General features: G+C 32.2%; 1 protein-coding gene across 1 annotated transcript; it reads left to right on the forward strand.

Annotated features, from left to right (window-relative positions):
* Positions 1–16,938, forward strand: LOC132560923 (myosin-J heavy chain-like). Its single transcript, XM_060225628.1, has 18 exons — positions 1–51; positions 774–1,206; positions 2,095–2,199; positions 2,910–3,035; positions 4,544–4,693; positions 5,577–5,765; positions 6,712–6,879; positions 8,147–8,314; positions 9,582–9,749; positions 11,017–11,184; positions 12,432–12,599; positions 12,800–12,988; positions 14,095–14,274; positions 14,559–14,747; positions 15,204–15,392; positions 15,837–15,890; positions 16,308–16,535; positions 16,718–16,938. The coding sequence occupies exons 1-18, from the start codon at positions 1–3 to the stop codon at positions 16,936–16,938; spliced, it is 3,144 nt and encodes a 1,047-aa protein (XP_060081611.1).
* The last annotated feature ends 921 nt before the right edge of the window (positions 16,939–17,859 follow it).

Below are 17,859 nucleotides of genomic sequence, written 5' to 3' on the forward strand. Positions count from 1 at the left end.
ATGGAAACCGTGGAAGAAACTCCAACGAAGAATATAGAGGAGCGGTGTCAAGTAAGTGTATTAATACACCGTATTAAACATTACATTTTAACATGGAGTTTTATGTGTTGCTACAAGGCATTTACACAGATTGTATAACATCTGAGCTGAAATACAGATTTTTGTGATATGTATACCTTCAAATTAAGATATAATGTTGACAAATGTGTGTACAGACTGCGGACTTAATAACCGAGTCTTAAGTAACAGTGACTCAACGTAACACGTCTGTTGTTACGTCTTATTTTGATTTTCCAACTACGCCTTCTAGACTGTCACACTAAAGTCTTCTCACATCGAATGTGAGCTCTAAACGGCAGTACACCTGTATAAAGTCTAGGCGAGTGATTTTTAAATAATTTAAGGAGTTTTATTAATTACATATTACCGTTTGGTGTTACATATATCGCATTTAAGCTTCTATCTATAAAATAACCTTTATTTCTTTTCAAATAAAAAAAAAAAAAAAGCAAAAGCTCTCATAATTTATAATCCAAATAAATCAGATTAGTTTCGACGAGGACTGTACATTTTCCTTTGCTGATACATTCATGTGACGTCATCAATTTTTATGACAACAAAATTGGGTTATTGCATGGCCGAATGGCTTGACACATCAGGCAAATAATGGTATAAAATATTCTAATCTTTTTCATTATTGAAGAATAGAGACCAGTTGTGTGGTTTTGTACAAAGTTGTAATACAATATATATACATGTTCAATCCATTTCAGGATTACAAACAGATGATACTCAAGAACCTCGCACAAATACAAAGAAGTAGCCATGACCTTGCAAATGGATACAGAGACTTCCACAAGATAAAACGTGACGTCTATAACGTTGAATGTAATGACTGCAGACGTAAATCATCCAAAATCTTGAATCTACCACTGAATTTATTTTCTGATGTAGGATGTCAGACAGATTATCAGTATACGGTATCACAGTTATCTGAGGGCAGTTTACAGTTTCTTAATCAAATGATGAACATCCTGGGGGAGAATGACAGAAACAAACATGCACAATCTCGGTGTGATGATTATGCAGTCCCGTCAGAGGATAATACACAAACCGTCGGGGAGAGTGAGACGGATGAAGGAAGAAACCTTGTTAGCCAGAATAAATCACTCCAAACGACAGAAATGGATTTCCAATCTGTCAGCAGTAAGGCAATATAATACTACACTAATTCAGATACATCAACCTACAAGAAAGAGTGTATATGATTACATAATGTTTATAAAATGGGACTCAAACGCAAATTTTATGTCATGTTTAAATAATCGTACTATCAGTACCAGTTCTTCGTAATTTTCTCAAATCCTTTTCTCATTCATTTTGAGGAATTTCGTTCAACAAAGGCGAACTTAAGCAATTTGTACATTGAACCGCCCCAGATAGGTTTTATCTTTGATCTCTGAAAATATTATTGGAGGCAGGTATTTCTTAACAGGAAGAGTTCAGAAGAAACTAAAACAAGGTCAAAAGAGAAGGCATGTTTGTAATTGGAAACTATACATTGTATATCGTTATACATAGGGAACTAACCAAACTTTTCATTAGCATTCCACAGTCCCTCGCGATTTCAAACTCACACATGTGAAAAGAAAAGATAAAACATCTCTTGCTACTCACACATATAAAAAGAAAAGAATGCAGCATCTCTCGCCATTTTATACGTACACATGCGTCATACACGGCCGTTTTAGCGATATTCGATACTGACACGATGAAAACGTTTTTTACTCTCAATATCTAAAAATATATCGGTGTGATGATTCAACACAAAAAGAAGGAAATGTGCTTATTTATTACCAGTTTTTTGTTTTGTTTTTGGTCACATGCAAATATCTTCATTGCAGACAATAAATATGTATCAATATCAGAAAGGAAAAGGGATTTAAATGTCAAGAAAACAAACAATTTTAAAAACTTATTCGAAGTGATACAAATGCACGATATGTGTTCTATTTATCTGTTGAAAAGAAATGCACAATATTTTGAAGACAGGATTTCCACCCTAATTTTGTCTTGTTGGATTATTCATTTTAGAGGAAAACCTCGAAGAACAAGAAAAAGGTCAGATCGAGAAAGCCACAGACGCCCATGATAGTGTGCGGACCACAAGTCCTCATTCATTCGAAGTAGTAACTCTCGGTGAGTAGATTTCTCTGTGTAACGCATTTGTTTATACAATTGCATCCATTCGTTCTGCATTTTTCGATGGTAGATGGTCACATTTAAGAATTACATGTACGATATCCTTTGTTTCAGCTGAGTAATAATTTTGGTTTTTTTTTTTTAATTTACTAAAACCCAGCGACTTAACGATTGAATGGAACATTTGTTAAATTAATCGTTCAAATTACATCATTAACCGCACAGATAGCTGATAACTATGGTTTACATACCAATGTAGTCCCCTGAAAAAAGCGCATTTTTACTGGCAGTTTACTGCCCTATTCAGCGACAACGTAAAATGTACAATTATGTGAAACGCTGAAAATTAGTACTTTAACGTACACATATAACTATCTTTACCTGATCCATGTATTGAAAATATTCCACAATAATATAGAGTATTTCGAGTATTGTATGTAAATTATCTCGCCCTATTCATAATAAGGTGATTGGTAAGGGGTTGACGTTCTCGATGCAGTGATCATTCTTTAGCACATGATTCCTGAACACATAGTTTCTATTCCGAGTATTGACAAATATCTCGCTACATAGGTAATAAGTGGAGTCCGGTTCATTTGGTAAAGTCTTATGATCCTTTTAACTCTTAGAGTTCAAGTAATCCATGAGTAATATTTAGTGCTCGACAATATTGATAATTATCAAATATTGCCATTTGCTTTGGTTAGACAAACATGACGAAGAGCAAGATTTTGATCTCACCAAGAAGGCCGAAATCGTATTTGAGCAGGGACTAGAGAAAACGTCAGAAAGCGAGGGACTGATATCAAACGAAACAGTACAAGGAAATATCGGTAAGTAGTTTTTGTCACTGACCCCCTAATTTCCTTATTATCACATTGCACAAGTTTAACTAGTTAAAATAATATACAATTATTGACCTGTTTTCATGTGAATGGGGGGATTTAGTAACCCGCGAAGGTGATATTTCTTGAAGTGACCGCCAGTTTCACCATCTTTTATAATGTTATTTAAAGATATTGATAAAACTTTGAAAGTGTTCATCATATATTCATCACATATATAATACGACCAACAAAAGTCATGAATAAATGAATGATAAAACTTACATTAATTTCTGTTCGTGGACAAAATCACTGGAGAGAGAATTAGTAGTATTTGTTTCTTTTTATTTCAACATTTTGCCGGGAAGAGGTAGATATAATCTGAACTAATTACTATGATTGGTTGTTTTCAAAGGACATCTTATTACCGAGTACGTCTATTTCTCTGTTCAGCTGTTATACTAAAAACATAATTGGTGATTTGAGACTACATCGAGGGTAAATCTGTTGATATGTTTATGTTATTAAAGTTGTGTGTATGCATTAAGTCAGAATTAACCACGAAGGTACACCATGGAAAATTTTAGTCATCTAGCCGATTCCGCTCAAGTAGACAAACTCAGTTTAACCAGTTTTGCGTGAAACGTGAGACTGATAAATTAGCAATTGTATAATTCAACAAGATGTTTGATCAGTATTATCAAATATTGATCGAAATAGGCGACTCATTAGATCTTCGGTCTCAGGTGACCTATTTTTGTTTACCTTTCAAATAATCTAAAATTTTTCAAAGATGCGCAAAAGGAATTTATATAATACCAATTGGTATTGATGTCCTACTGACCTGCAAGGTAAGGGGACCTTTATATTGGTCATTGCAGAATTATGTCGCGTAGGAATATGTGCAATCTGAAGGTTATTTATATTGATTAACATTGATGACCACTTTGTTCTTTGGTTTTTATTAACCAATGTCATGACATTTCGCATATCTATACATTGTTGGAAATGTGTAATTGGAATTCATGTAATGTTGATAAACATTGATACCTTTAATATGCTAATTAAAACATCCAAGTGCGAATTAACAATAGAATCATATTGGATCAATAATTTCTTGGTTCATTGAACTACGGAAATACGTGGTCGTTGGCCCTGGCTTTATTTTCATAAATGATTATAATAATAATGACAAAAAATCAATCTCATTTGATATTTTTTTTATTTCTAATTTTGACATTTATACCATTTAGAGTTTGCATTTTGCGAATGCAGTGTCGATAATAGAGTTTGCATTTTGCGAAATGCAGTGTCGATGTTGATGCTGTTCCATACCTGTGTCACTTAACCTAATGCATATGTAACCAAAACGTCACTATGATAATAATGAGTAATAGTAACCAATATTTGTATTTATTTGGGAAACTTTGAATTCGTTGAAGTAAGTGTTATTGGTTTGATCATATTCATATAAATTCCATGTATTTGAAGACTTGTAAACAATGTGGTTTGTTTAGAAACTCGTCACATGGAGCAAGATACTGGTCCATTCAAGACAGAGACAGCCCTTTCTGAACAGATCAAATTGCTCCAAACGGAAAGAAATGAATTGAAAATAAAACTTCAAATTGAACAAGAAAGAAACGAAACGTTACAAACAGCTCTTGGTAAGTAAATGGTGGCCACAGTAGACAAAAACAATCTTTTAGGTCGTAATAATTCATCCAGCAAAGCTCAAATCAGAATAAGAACCTACAAGAATCACTTAAAGCGGAGCAAAAAGCAAAAGAGGACTATGTTTTATCTTAATAAACTTTATTTGTTATAGTGAAAACTTGCACATAACTCAATTAAGCTGGTCAAAGGCTTCCTGAAAAGACCGTGTTAACTGTTTAAAGCCCTAGATTAAAAAAATAGTGTAGCACTAGCGTTATGACTCTTTTGTTCATTGATTTAGACGCAATCTTAGCTACAGACAGCGGCATTAAATAAATACCATCACTTTTGGAAAATCCAGTTGATACTTTACAGAAAGCATTAGGTGTCAAACATGTTCACTATATTTGCTTCCTCCCAAATACACGGACACGTCAAGTGGATCCAGCTAACATTGCTTCTAGTGGTCTGAGGGAAGTAGCTTGGAGACTTCATAAACTTATTGATCCGATTTATGAATATTTATTTTCAAATAGGTTCAAATAGTTTCTTTTCTGAAACAACGATGACCTTTAAGGCTTCAAAGTTATTTTGTTTAGAGTCTCGTCAGATATACCAGTGTCAAAAGAATCTTAATTCAAACTCAAAATATGCGAAATGAGAGCAAAATATGAAAAACAGGTTGATTCTGTGTGTTTCTTTCTCTTTTTGTCTTTTCCCCCGTTTTGCTTAGATGATATTTTTTTTTTTCATTTATCATCAAACCAAAAGGAAATGATTTACGATTTCAAAATTTCAATCGATGAAATGATACAGGACAAGCCAAAAATTCTCCAAAAAATGGTTCTATCCATTAAAGATATTCAAAGCAACATTTAATACTTACATTGACAGGAAGTCATGATAGTGAACATAAATCTGCGGAATCTCCAGAATGTCCACTCGACTCCGGTAAAGAGTGTATGCTAAGAGAGAAAAACTGCGACCGAGATGACGTGGAGGAGCTTAAAGCGAAGCTGACTAAGGCAACGGTTGAATTAGAGAACTTAGAGAGAGAAAAAACAAAGCTGAAAGAAGACCAAAGTAAACTTTCTTGAATTACATGTTTGACGAACAATGTACTGAATACAAAAAAAATACGAAAGTATTTTGCATTTATTTGAAATCAACAAATAGATATTTTACATTGTTGAGACGAATTCAATGACATTTCTTCTTGTGATTATAATCTCAAATGACGGCACTTCATATTTTCTGTTATGTTATGCTACTACCTGATAATTGTTTACAAAATATGCTACGTTTGCTTAAGTAACGCATGTATATTGCAAATTGAGGGTCGCATAATGAACATTGGGTTGAGTTCTGACAAACCGAATGTTAAGGTTAAAACGATACTTTCTGCTCAATAAGACTTATGACTACAGATTGAGGCTTTAAATATAATTGAAAAATTCCCTTTTACCCACAACAGGAAGGGAATCACAATCTTCATATGGAGGACTATAAACTGTCTGATCACAGCATCTGAAACAGATTAATATCAATCATTTTTTCATTATAAGCAACTTAATGTAAAAAAGTTTTGATCAATGTTGTAGGAATGATCCAAGGCAGTTGGAAATCAAATGATTAAAAATAAAGATAAACATGGTTATAGTACTAAGATTTTACAAATTATTACACTTGTCACGATAAAGAAAGAGTTTATAAAGACTATACAGTAGGCTAATACCACTTTATTCAGACAATTTACTGAAATTGCACACTGATAACTCTAAAACTGTTATCCGTTACAGTTTGAGCAAATATTTTATTTAAGTCGTCGTTCTTTTTTATATCAATTTATTTCAGCCTTGATTATTCTGCATTGCTATAACAAAAATGCTTCCTTTCTTCTGTTTGAATACACCAGAACCTACCATTCTTTAACCTTTACCAATGTTTACATGCAAATGGAATTAGCAATATGTTTACAGATGACTAAGAAGTAACTGCTTAGTAATTTGAAATACCGTTTTAATAACAGGTACACGTGATGAGGAGATGCAGACCTTGAAAGAAGCAAACAGAGAACTGGTTGCAAACATGAAAAGCATTCACCTAGACAAACATAATATTCTAAAGGAACTGGACAAAGTAAAAGCAGAAATGGCGCAGAAAGAATCAGAATTGAAAGAGTCATTAGAAGAGAAAAGTAATGTGTTGTACAACTAATTTTGCTTCATAGTACTTCTGGTGATATCATTGAATAATAAGCTAATATTCTCCATACTTGGTCGAATTTAGAACTTGTCATGAACTGTACAAAGGTGTGGGAAAATGTTGTTTTGGCATCTTAAGATAATTGTAGTATTGTAGTTTAGAAACAAACTAGTGAGAGGCAATACTAATTAGCACAATAAAATTATGGAAATAAATTTGAAATTATAAACATTCTAAAAAATATTTAAAAATATATAAAATAATTAAAGGTAACATTTCATAATTCACCACTCAAATACCTTGTCGGTCCTTACGAAAACAATATCTTTGATTGAAAGCCAGCATCTTGCTGGTTTTACCATCATATTTCGTGTTTGATCTACACAACAAAGTAACATTTAAGTATCATGTTACGACACATCATATCAAGTACAGATGGTAACATCAACTTGATGATCTTCAAGAATATTGATTAGACCGAGGGTGTAACAGATAAAACAGAATAAAACAAAAGTCCATACTATACATTCATCTTCACAATATCAGTTTTGTTGTTGAAGTATTTAAGGTGAAGGGGACAAAAAACCATAGCGGAAATGGAACATACGAAATCAGAATTGAAAGAGTCATCACAAGAGAAAATCAATTTTACTTTTGTCTATTTTTAGTGATGACGTTGAAGCAATGATCTAAATTTCTCATATTTAGTTGATTCCAGAACATGCAATTCACTGTACCTGTAATGTGTATTTAAATCAGACTATTCATATAAATCATTTTTTCATTATAAACAACTTAATGTAAAAAAGAGTTAGAGTCTGTTTTGATCAATGTTGTAGGAATGATCCAAAGCAGTTGGAAATCAAAAGATAAAAGATAAACATGGTTATAGTGCCAAGATGTTATGAATTATTACACTTGTCCCGATAAAGGAAGAGTTTATAAAGACGTATACAGTAGGCTAATACCACTTTATTCAGACAATTTATTGTAATTGCACACTGATAACTCTAAAACTGTCATCCATAGCAGTTTGAGCAAATATTTTATTAAAGTCGTCGTTCTTTTTTATATCAATTTATTTCAGCCTTTATTATTCTGCATTGCTATAAAAATGCTTCCTTTCTTCTGTTTGAATACACCAGAACCTACCATTCTTTAACCTTTAACAATGTTTACATGCAAATGGAATTAGCAATATGTTTACAGATGACTAAGAAGTAACTGCTTAGTAATTTGAAATACCGTTTTAATAACAGGTACACGTGATGAGGAGATGCAGACCTTGAAAGAAGCAAACAGAGAACTGGTTGCAAACATGAAAAGCATTCACCTAGACAAACATAATATTCTAAAGGAACTGGACAAAGTAAAAGCAGAAATGGCGCAGAAAGAATCAGAATTGAAAGAGTCATTAGAAGAGAAAAGTAATGTGTTGTACAACTAATTTTGCTTCATAGTACTTCTGGTGATATCATTGAATAATAAGCTAATATTCTCCATACTTGGTCGAATTTAGAACTTGTCATGAACTGTACAAAGGTGTGGGAAAATGTTGTTTTGGCATCTTAAGATAATTGTAGTATTGTAGTTTAGAAACAAACTAGTGAGAGGCAATACTAATTAGCACAATAAAATTATGGAAATAAATTTGAAATTATAAACATTCTAAAAAATATTTAAAAATATATAAAATAATTAAAGGTAACATTTCATAATTCACCACTCAAATACCTTGTCGGTCCTTACGAAAACAATATCTTTGATTGAAAGCCAGCATCTTGCTGGTTTTACCATCATATTTCGTGTTTGATCTACACAACAAAGTAACATTTAAGTATCATGTTACGACACATCATATCAAGTACAGATGGTAACATCAACTTGATGATCTTCAAGAATATTGATTAGACCGAGGGTGTAACAGATAAAACAGAATAAAACAAAAGTCCATACTATACATTCATCTTCACAATATCAGTTTTGTTGTTGAAGTATTTAAGGTGAAGGGGACAAAAAACCATTGAGGAAATGGAACATACGAAATCAGAATTGAAAGAGTCATCACAAGAGAAAATCAATTTTACTTTTGTCTATTTTTAGTGATGACGTTGAAGCAATGATCTAAATTTCTCATATTTAGTTGATTCCAGAACATGCAATTCACTGTACCTGTAATGTGTATTTAAATCAGACTATTCATATAAATCATTTTTTCATTATAAACAACTTAATGTAAAAAAGAGTTAGAGTCTGTTTTGATCAATGTTGTAGGAATGATCCAAAGCAGTTGGAAATCAAAAGATAAAAGATAAACATGGTTATAGTGCCAAGATGTTATGAATTATTACACTTGTCACGATAAAGAAAGAGTTTATAAAGACGTATACAGTAGGCTAACACCACTTTATTCAGACAATTTATTGTAATTGCACACTGATAACTCTAAAACTGTCATCCATAGCAGTTTGAGCAAATATTTTATTCAAGTCGTCGTTCTTTTTTATATCAATTTATTTCAGCCTTTATTATTCTGCATTGCTATAAAAATGCTTCCTTTCTTCTGTTTGAATACACCAGAACCTACCATTCTTTAACCTTTAACAATGTTTACATGCAAATGGAATTAGCAATATGTTTACAGATGACTAAGAAGTAACTGCTTAGTAATTTGAAATACCGTTTTAATAACAGGTACACGTGATGAGGAGATGCAGACCTTGAAAGAAGCAAACAGAGAACTGGTTGCAAACATGAAAAGCATTCACCTAGACAAACATAATATTCTAAAGGAACTGGACAAAGTAAAAGCAGAAATGGCGCAGAAAGAATCAGAATTGAAAGAGTCATTAGAAGAGAAAAGTAATGTGTTGTACAACTAATTTTGCTTCATAGTACTTCTGGTGATATCATTGAATAATAAGCTAATATTCTCCATACTTGGTCGAATTTAGAACTTGTCATGAACTGTACAAAGGTGTGGGAAAATGTTGTTTTGGCATCTTAAGATAATTGTAGTATTGTAGTTTAGAAACAAACTAGTGAGAGGCAATACTAATTAGCACAATAAAATTATGGAAATAAATTTGAAATTATAAACATTCTAAAAAATATTTAAAAATATATAAAATAATTAAAGGTAACATTTCATAATTCACCACTCAAATACCTTGTCGGTCCTTACGAAAACAATATCTTTGATTGAAAGCCAGCATCTTGCTGGTTTTACCATCATATTTCGTGTTTGATCTACACAACAAAGTAACATTTAAGTATCATGTTACGACACATCATATCAAGTACAGATGGTAACATCAACTTGATGATCTTCAAGAATATTGATTAGACCGACGGTGTAACAGATAAAACAGAATAAAACAAAAGTCCATACTATACATTCATCTTCACAATATCAGTTTTGTTGTTGAAGTATTTAAGGTGAAGGGGACAAAAAACCATAGCGGAAATGGAACATACGAAATCAGAATTGAAAGAGTCATCACAAGAGAAAATCAATTTTACTTTTGTCTATTTTTAGTGATGACGTTGAAGCAATGATCTAAATTTCTCATATTTAGTTGATTCCAGAACATGCAATTCACTGTACCTGTAATGTGTATTTAAATCAGACTATTCATATAAATCATTTTTTCATTATAAACAACTTAATGTAAAAAAGAGTTAGAGTCTGTTTTGATCAATGTTGTAGGAATGATCCAAAGCAGTTGGAAATCAAAAGATAAAAGATAAACATGGTTATAGTGCCAAGATGTTATGAATTATTACACTTGTCCCGATAAAGAAAGAGTTTATAAAGACGTATACAGTAGGCTAATACCACTTTATTCAGACAATTTATTGTAATTGCACACTGATAACTCTAAAACTGTCATCCATAGCAGTTTGAGCAAATATTTTATTCAAGTCGTCGTTCTTTTTTATATCAATTTATTTCAGCCTTTATTATTCTGCATTGCTATAAAAATGCTTCCTTTCTTCTGTTTGAATACACCAGAACCTACCATTCTTTAACCTTTAACAATGTTTACATGCAAATGGAATTAGCAATATGTTTACAGATGACTAAGAAGTAACTGCTTAGTAATTTGAAATACCGTTTTAATAACAGGTACACGTGATGAGGAGATGCAGACCTTGAAAGAAGCAAACAGAGAACTGGTTGCAAACATGAAAAGCATTCACCAAGACAAACATAATATTCTAAAGGAACTGGACAAAGTAAAAGCAGAAATGGCGCAGAAAGAATCAGAATTGAAAGAGTCATTAGAAGAGAAAAGTAATGTGTTGTACAACTAATTTTGCTTCATAGTACTTCTGGTGATATCATTGAATAATAAGCTAATATTCTCCATACTTGGTCGAATTTAGAACTTGTCATGAACTGTACAAAGGTGTGGGAAAATGTTGTTTTGGCATCTTAAGATAATTGTAGTATTGTAGTTTAGAAACAAACTAGTGAGAGGCAATACTAATTAGCACAATAAAATTATGGAAATAAATTTGTAATTATAAACATTCTAAAAAATATTTAAAGGTAACATTTCATAATTCACCACTCAAATACCTTGTCGGTCCTTACGAAAACAATATCTTAGATTGAAAGCCAGCATCTTGCTGGTTTTACCATCATATTTCGTGTTTGATCTACACAACAAAGTAACATTTAAGTATCATGTTACGACACATCATATCAAGTACAGATGGTAACATCAACTTGATGATCTTCAAGAATATTGATTAGACCGAGGGTGTAACAGATAAAACAGAATAAAACAAAAGTCCATACTATACATTCATCTTCACAATATCAGTTTTGTTGTTGAAGTATTTAAGATGAAGGGGACGAAAAACCTTAGAGGAAATGGAACATACGAAATCAGAATTGAAAGAGTCATCACAAGAGAAAATCAATTTTACTTTTGTCTATTTTTAGTGATGACGTTGAAGCAATGATCTAAATTCCTCATATTTAGTTGATTCCAGAACATGCCATTCACTGTACCTGTAATGTGTATTTAAATCAGACTGTTAATATCAATCATTTTTTCGTTATCAACAACTTAATGAAAAAAAGTTATAGTCTGTTTTGATCAATGTTGTAGGAATGATCCAAAGCAGTTGGAAATCAAAAGATAAAAGATAAACATGGTTATAGTGCTAAGATGTTATGAATTATTACACTTGTCACGATAAAGAAAGAGTTTATAAAGACGTATACAGTAGGATAACACCACTTTATTTAGACAATTTATTGTAATTGCACACTGATAACTCTAAAACTGTCATCCATAGCAGTTTGAGCAAATATTTTATTAAAGTCGTCGTTATTTTTTATATCAATTTATTTCAGCCTTTATCATTCTGCATTGCTATAAATAATATTTCCTTTCTTCTGTTTGAATACACCAGAACCTACCATTCTTTAACCTTTAACAATGTTTACATTCGAATAGAATTAGCAATATGTTCACAGATGACTCCGAAGTAACTGCTTAGTAATTTGAAATACCGTTTTAACAGCAGGTACACGTGATGAGGAGATCCGGACCTTGAGAGAAGCAAACAGTGAACTGGTTGCAAATATGAAAAGCGTTCACCAAGACAAACAGTATCTTCTAAAGAAACTGGACAAAGTAAAAGCAGAAATGGCGCAGAAAGAATCAGAATTGAAAGAGTCATTAGAAGAGAAAAGTAATGTGTTGTACAACTAATTTTGCTTTCATAGTACTTCTGGTGATATCATTGAATAATAAGCTAATATTCTCCAACAAGAGAGTTCTATCTCTGAAAATTTAAAAATTCTTGCAGGTCACCTTTATTAAGCTTTCAGGAATTATTTGAATCAATATTTTAATAATATAATAATGATAAAATGATATTTATATTGACAGTTAAGTGTGATGGCGAGCTACAGTCCTTGAAAGCAAAGGTTAGTGAAGCGGATTCTCATCTGAAGCGTAATGAGCAAGAAAAACATAATTATCTAAGTCAACTGGATAAAGTCAAAGCAGAGATGATGGAAAGCAAATCCGCAATGGAAAATATACGGGATGAAAATCGGAAAATGAAGGAGAACCAACGTAAGCTAAATTTATGCACTTTTGTATTATGTTGGAGCACAATTCCAAGAACCAGAACATCACATCAGTATAACATTATATAACATGTGTTATGCTTTGAACGTATAGAGATAGAATTTGACATCTATGTGTCCACACTGCACCACTCTTAGGAACTTTCTTATTAAACGGTAGATTTTCTGGATACTTTGTTTCTTTACAGAATACAGGAAATTTATAATCCATACTATCGAGGAATTCTTTATATCTGCCATACCTCCGCCAGCAGTCAACTTTATAACGATATCTCACCATATGAAAATTCCTAGCATGACGGCTTTTTAGAAACATCGCCACTTCCAAACCTTTAAATTCTCTAACTAGCATTTTGGAAATATCAACAATATAATTAAGTGATAAGTAAACCACCACATATACATTGTAGTTTGCTCCGTGTGCTTGGACATATATAAGTATTATTAATACAACTGCTTGACGCAGTTTTATTCAATATTGGCTCTATTGTATCTAATCATTCTTTATCAAAAGGTTCTACTCACTTGTGTTCCTTTTACACAATATATATCCTTTAATGACCAAATGTTTAATCATCAAATCATAACAATTCAAAATGTATCATTCAAAATTGGTGATCTGCCAAACAATATATCTGGTACTTATTATAGTCAAGAATAAATTTCACTTTTTATATAAAACACATAAATACCAACTTGTAGACATAATAATCATAATTGAAACAAGAATTAACAACTAGGGCTAGTACGAACAAAAGAAAGATTTCTGATTTCCTATTTTGGTAGGTATATACGATGAACGTGGTCAATAAATGTCTTGTTATGTAAAGACATGACGTCATCAATATGTTTGAAAGTGAAATTAAACGACTTTGCAATGTCTTTGTGACCTGTTTTTTTTATAAGTTCCTTAATAAAACCTGCCTCTTAACCTTAGATGACTACACGATCACCTTCATCAAAACATGGTTTGAGACATGTTTGCATTAATGTAAAAAAATCAAATGATTTTTGGATTTTAGTATCAGCGTATAGGTAAGATTACAATTAAACATATCTCCCCAGTAATATCAATATTGTTTGCTTTGGCAGAAAAAAATGAACAAATCATTCAAGCTGTACAAAGTGAAAAAGACAAACTGGATTCACAATGCAAGGATTTACAACTAGAAAATGTGAAAATGAAAGAAACCATGAATGTGAGGTTGGAAGAAAAAAATAATAAATTTGACAAAGTAACAAAAGAGAACATGCAATTGAAAGCCTATTGCTGTAAGTAGATCCAAACTTATGCTGATATACTGACTTATGATAATTATAGTTTATTCAGAAAAGATGTTTCTGCTTTATTCCTAGCCATAAGAGCCATCAAGAACCTTATTAGTATAGGTATTTTATTACTCACGATAAATATTGTTTAACAAGCGTGATGTGGAATTTTTTGCTTTGAAAGTTTGAGATAATTGTACAACTATGTACAGAAATGTTATTTACCATAAGCACTTTGAGATACTTTTCTGATAACAGAAACAAATCATAATTGTTGACCTTTACAGCAAAACATGACAAGGAGCTGTCTTTATTACGAGCAAGTAAGCGTGAAATGGACTCCCAACTGGAAAGCATTAAAAAAGAGAAAGAAATCATTCAAAATAAACTGGTTGACGTCACAGCAGCAATGACTAGAACAAAATCAGAATCGGATAAGGCACAGAGAGAAGTCCAAAAACTAACAAACATTTCAAGTATGTTCCTTTACAAATAAGCAAAATTAACAAAATGTTGTATGTTAGAATATGCTGAAAGTTTATTGTTACTGAAAGTTTTAAGAGGGCTGTAAATAGATACTTTACAACACAGATATGCATTTTACATCTAGGCATAAGTTGTGTTGTTGTAGCAACATATTTGCAAGTCGCATGGTACATTATATCTACACAGGACGACGTGTTACATATGTGATCTGATGTTTACGCGGCTTGAACAACATAGGATACAAGCATTATAACACCCATTGCTTTCACTCAACAGGCTAGAGAAGTGTGCAGATATCATGATGACACATATAACACATCTGAAGTTTGTATCGTTGATTTTATGAATATCACTTAACAATTTTTTATGATGAATCATTTACTCAAATGTCAGACCTGAGGTAAATCATTGTTAAAAGTAAACATCCATGTACTTTTTAATGACAGGTTTAACGAACGAAAGACTGCAAAATTTGAAACAAAGTCATTACAAATTGGATTTAGAGAAGGAAAATTTGCAGCAACAAAATGCTAAAATCGGACAAAGCCTCGATGAGGAAAAAGTGAAGCTGACTAATGTTAAAAAAGAACTAGAGAAAACACAAGAAGAGAACTGCAGATTGAAAGTCGATAGTGGTTAGTAAGATTTCAGTATACCACTGTTAATTAATGTTTGTCAATTAGTATCAGCTGGAGCACTATCAAATATGGATAATTTAAACATGATTACCATATTGTTTGGACTGAGATTTTGTTTCAGTGACTGTCCATCTGTACATGTATTAACATTTGTGTGCACATCTTCATTAATTTACGCAGATTAAATACCACCTACTTCATTAGTGTTTACAGTTTTACTACTTGACCCTTCGGATAAAACGAATAATGCTATGGCTCATTAGAGCTTCTTCTCAATATTCGAATCTTAATATCTACATGCATGTAGAGTGAAGATAAGATGGTTCATCCGTAATTCTGACTATGCTCCATATAAGCAATATTAATTAATTTTAAACAAAACCATGAATGTTTCAAACGTTAAGAATGTGTGCACATTTTGTATCCATACATTTTTTTCAGAAACAAAAAGTAAACAACTCGACGCATTGAGCAGCCCAAAGAAAAAACATGTTGGTATGTAGATGTTTAATATACCTTGGTGCTAGGTGTTTAAATACATGTAACAGTTTTATAAGTATTATATGTAAATTGATTTCTGCTGCGTTGACTGTTTTTTCATCTGATGTTACTTTGTAGAATGTGTATCTTTAACAACTCTATTGTTCGTTTTCGATTTCAAGTATGACCACCGTCCATCACTGACCAACATACATAATGATGCGTTATATGTCGTGACTGTGTTTGTTGTTTACAGGTACTTAGTAGCTATCTGATTGGCATGGTAGACTAGACTTGTGTTATGACCTGTTAATGTTCAAGTTACTACTAAAATTGGTAAAAATGACAATAGAAAAAAAACGCATTACACATGTATATGAAGTCCATATTCTTTAAATGTATTGCACCTCTTAACTGATTATGATTTTGTAGTGCTTGGCCTACGTAGCGAACGAAGTGGATTGGGCAAGTCTGTTGTTGACATGGTAACAAGAGAACTGACAAGGCGCCTACAAGAGAGACTGGACATGAGGAAACTTAATCTGGCAGTTTCGTTTTCCTCAAACCCATCCGAGGTTACTAACGGCTTACAAATAGTGCTTTGTTTGAACATGTCCAGGGTTGGTACCAATATCGCAGACACTCTGAAGGGGATGAAAGGTAAAAAGTAGTTTTGTTTGGGGTTCTCAACAGAAGTTGTTAACAAAAACAGACATTTATCTGATATATCCAGTTACTGATAATAATGAATTAAATAAGCAATTGTTTTTTCAATTAGTTCTGAAATATGAATGTATACTCTCATGATGCTAAACCAAACGTTAATTATTGTCGTTTAACAGCTGACAGAGACGTGTTTGTAATGGTTCTTCACCATACCAGCAAAGAAAACCTCTCATCTCTCACTCCCACAAGCCATCGTGTAACCGGAAGCGAAATAAGACAATTAGGTGGGATCTTTGATATGGCATTCAGTGGTGACGGCGGACTATACGAGTGTGATCTCAACAACTCTGCTGTCGAAAAAATTGCTTCTATTCTTAGAAAATGTTTGATATTATGAATATCAAGAAGGCTTATTAACAACCACTAAACAAGACAGAGTGTAGGACATTTGACTTTGATAATAAGGTTGTGTTAATGATCAAAGGTTGACCAGTCTTCAGTTTGTGTGATTAAAGCTTACCTAAACAGTTTGTTATAATTATATCAATACCATTGCCGAAACGCTACAATAAAAGTATCTATATATTTCGCATAATATTGATTAATGTTGTATATATATATAAATGAGATATATTAGAACCTGATTGAGTTGGAATGATTCTCCACAATCTCTCCTAACCTAATTTTCCCACCACTTCACTCATTTTTATAATGCATTAAGACTGTCACTCATTGATATCATTAAAGAACGAATGAAGATTTCAGTATCACACTAGAATGCTTTCTCAGAAGTATCATTACATATATAAACAAATGATAATTTCTTTCACAAAAATCCATTATTTTCAACACAGGGCTGTCTTTAAGTCGTTGTGATAATAAATAATTCCAGTGCAATCTTTTTAGAAACTTTTTGTTTAGATTAAGTTAGACATACCTTTTTTCTATTCAATAATATTTACATTATAGATTTAATGGTTCAAAAGCATTATGTCCAAATTATAATGTTGATTCTTTATATTGAGTTATCAAAAACATGTTAATAGTATATTTAGGAATATTTTCGTCAGGTTGGTAATGTTGGTAATAACATAGAATTTCTCAAAACACATCCAGCGGAAGATTGGTACTGATGTTGTTATGAGAACACCAGACTTCAAACTTCAGAAATGCTTATTGTTAGAAAGGTTAAATAAAAAACCCTTTCTAAACCATGCCCGAGGTACTAGTGGGTTGTTCAACAAGTGACTGTACAAGCGACTGCATCCTGGAATTTTTTCCTCTTATTTTACACTTGTCATCTATAGTTCACAGCTCT

The sequence above is a fragment of the Ylistrum balloti genome, unplaced genomic scaffold, assembly GCF_031769215.1.
Source record: "Ylistrum balloti isolate Yb309-2 unplaced genomic scaffold, AGI_CSIRO_Ybal_v1 Utg371130, whole genome shotgun sequence".
In the NCBI taxonomy this organism is placed as follows: Eukaryota; Metazoa; Mollusca; class Bivalvia; order Pectinida; family Pectinidae; genus Ylistrum; species Ylistrum balloti.

Excerpts from the sequence above, each read along its gene's own strand:
- LOC132560923 (XM_060225628.1), top strand. The coding sequence starts at position 1 with ATGGAAACCGTGGAAGAAACTCCAACGAAGAATATAGAGGAGCGGTGT. Across the intron at positions 6,880-8,146 it reads AGAGTCATTAGAAGAGAAAA|GTACACGTGATGAGGAGATG; the intron begins GTAATGTGTTGT and ends TTTTAATAACAG. Across the intron at positions 12,989-14,094 it reads GAAAATGAAGGAGAACCAAC|AAAAAAATGAACAAATCATT; the intron begins GTAAGCTAAATT and ends TTGCTTTGGCAG.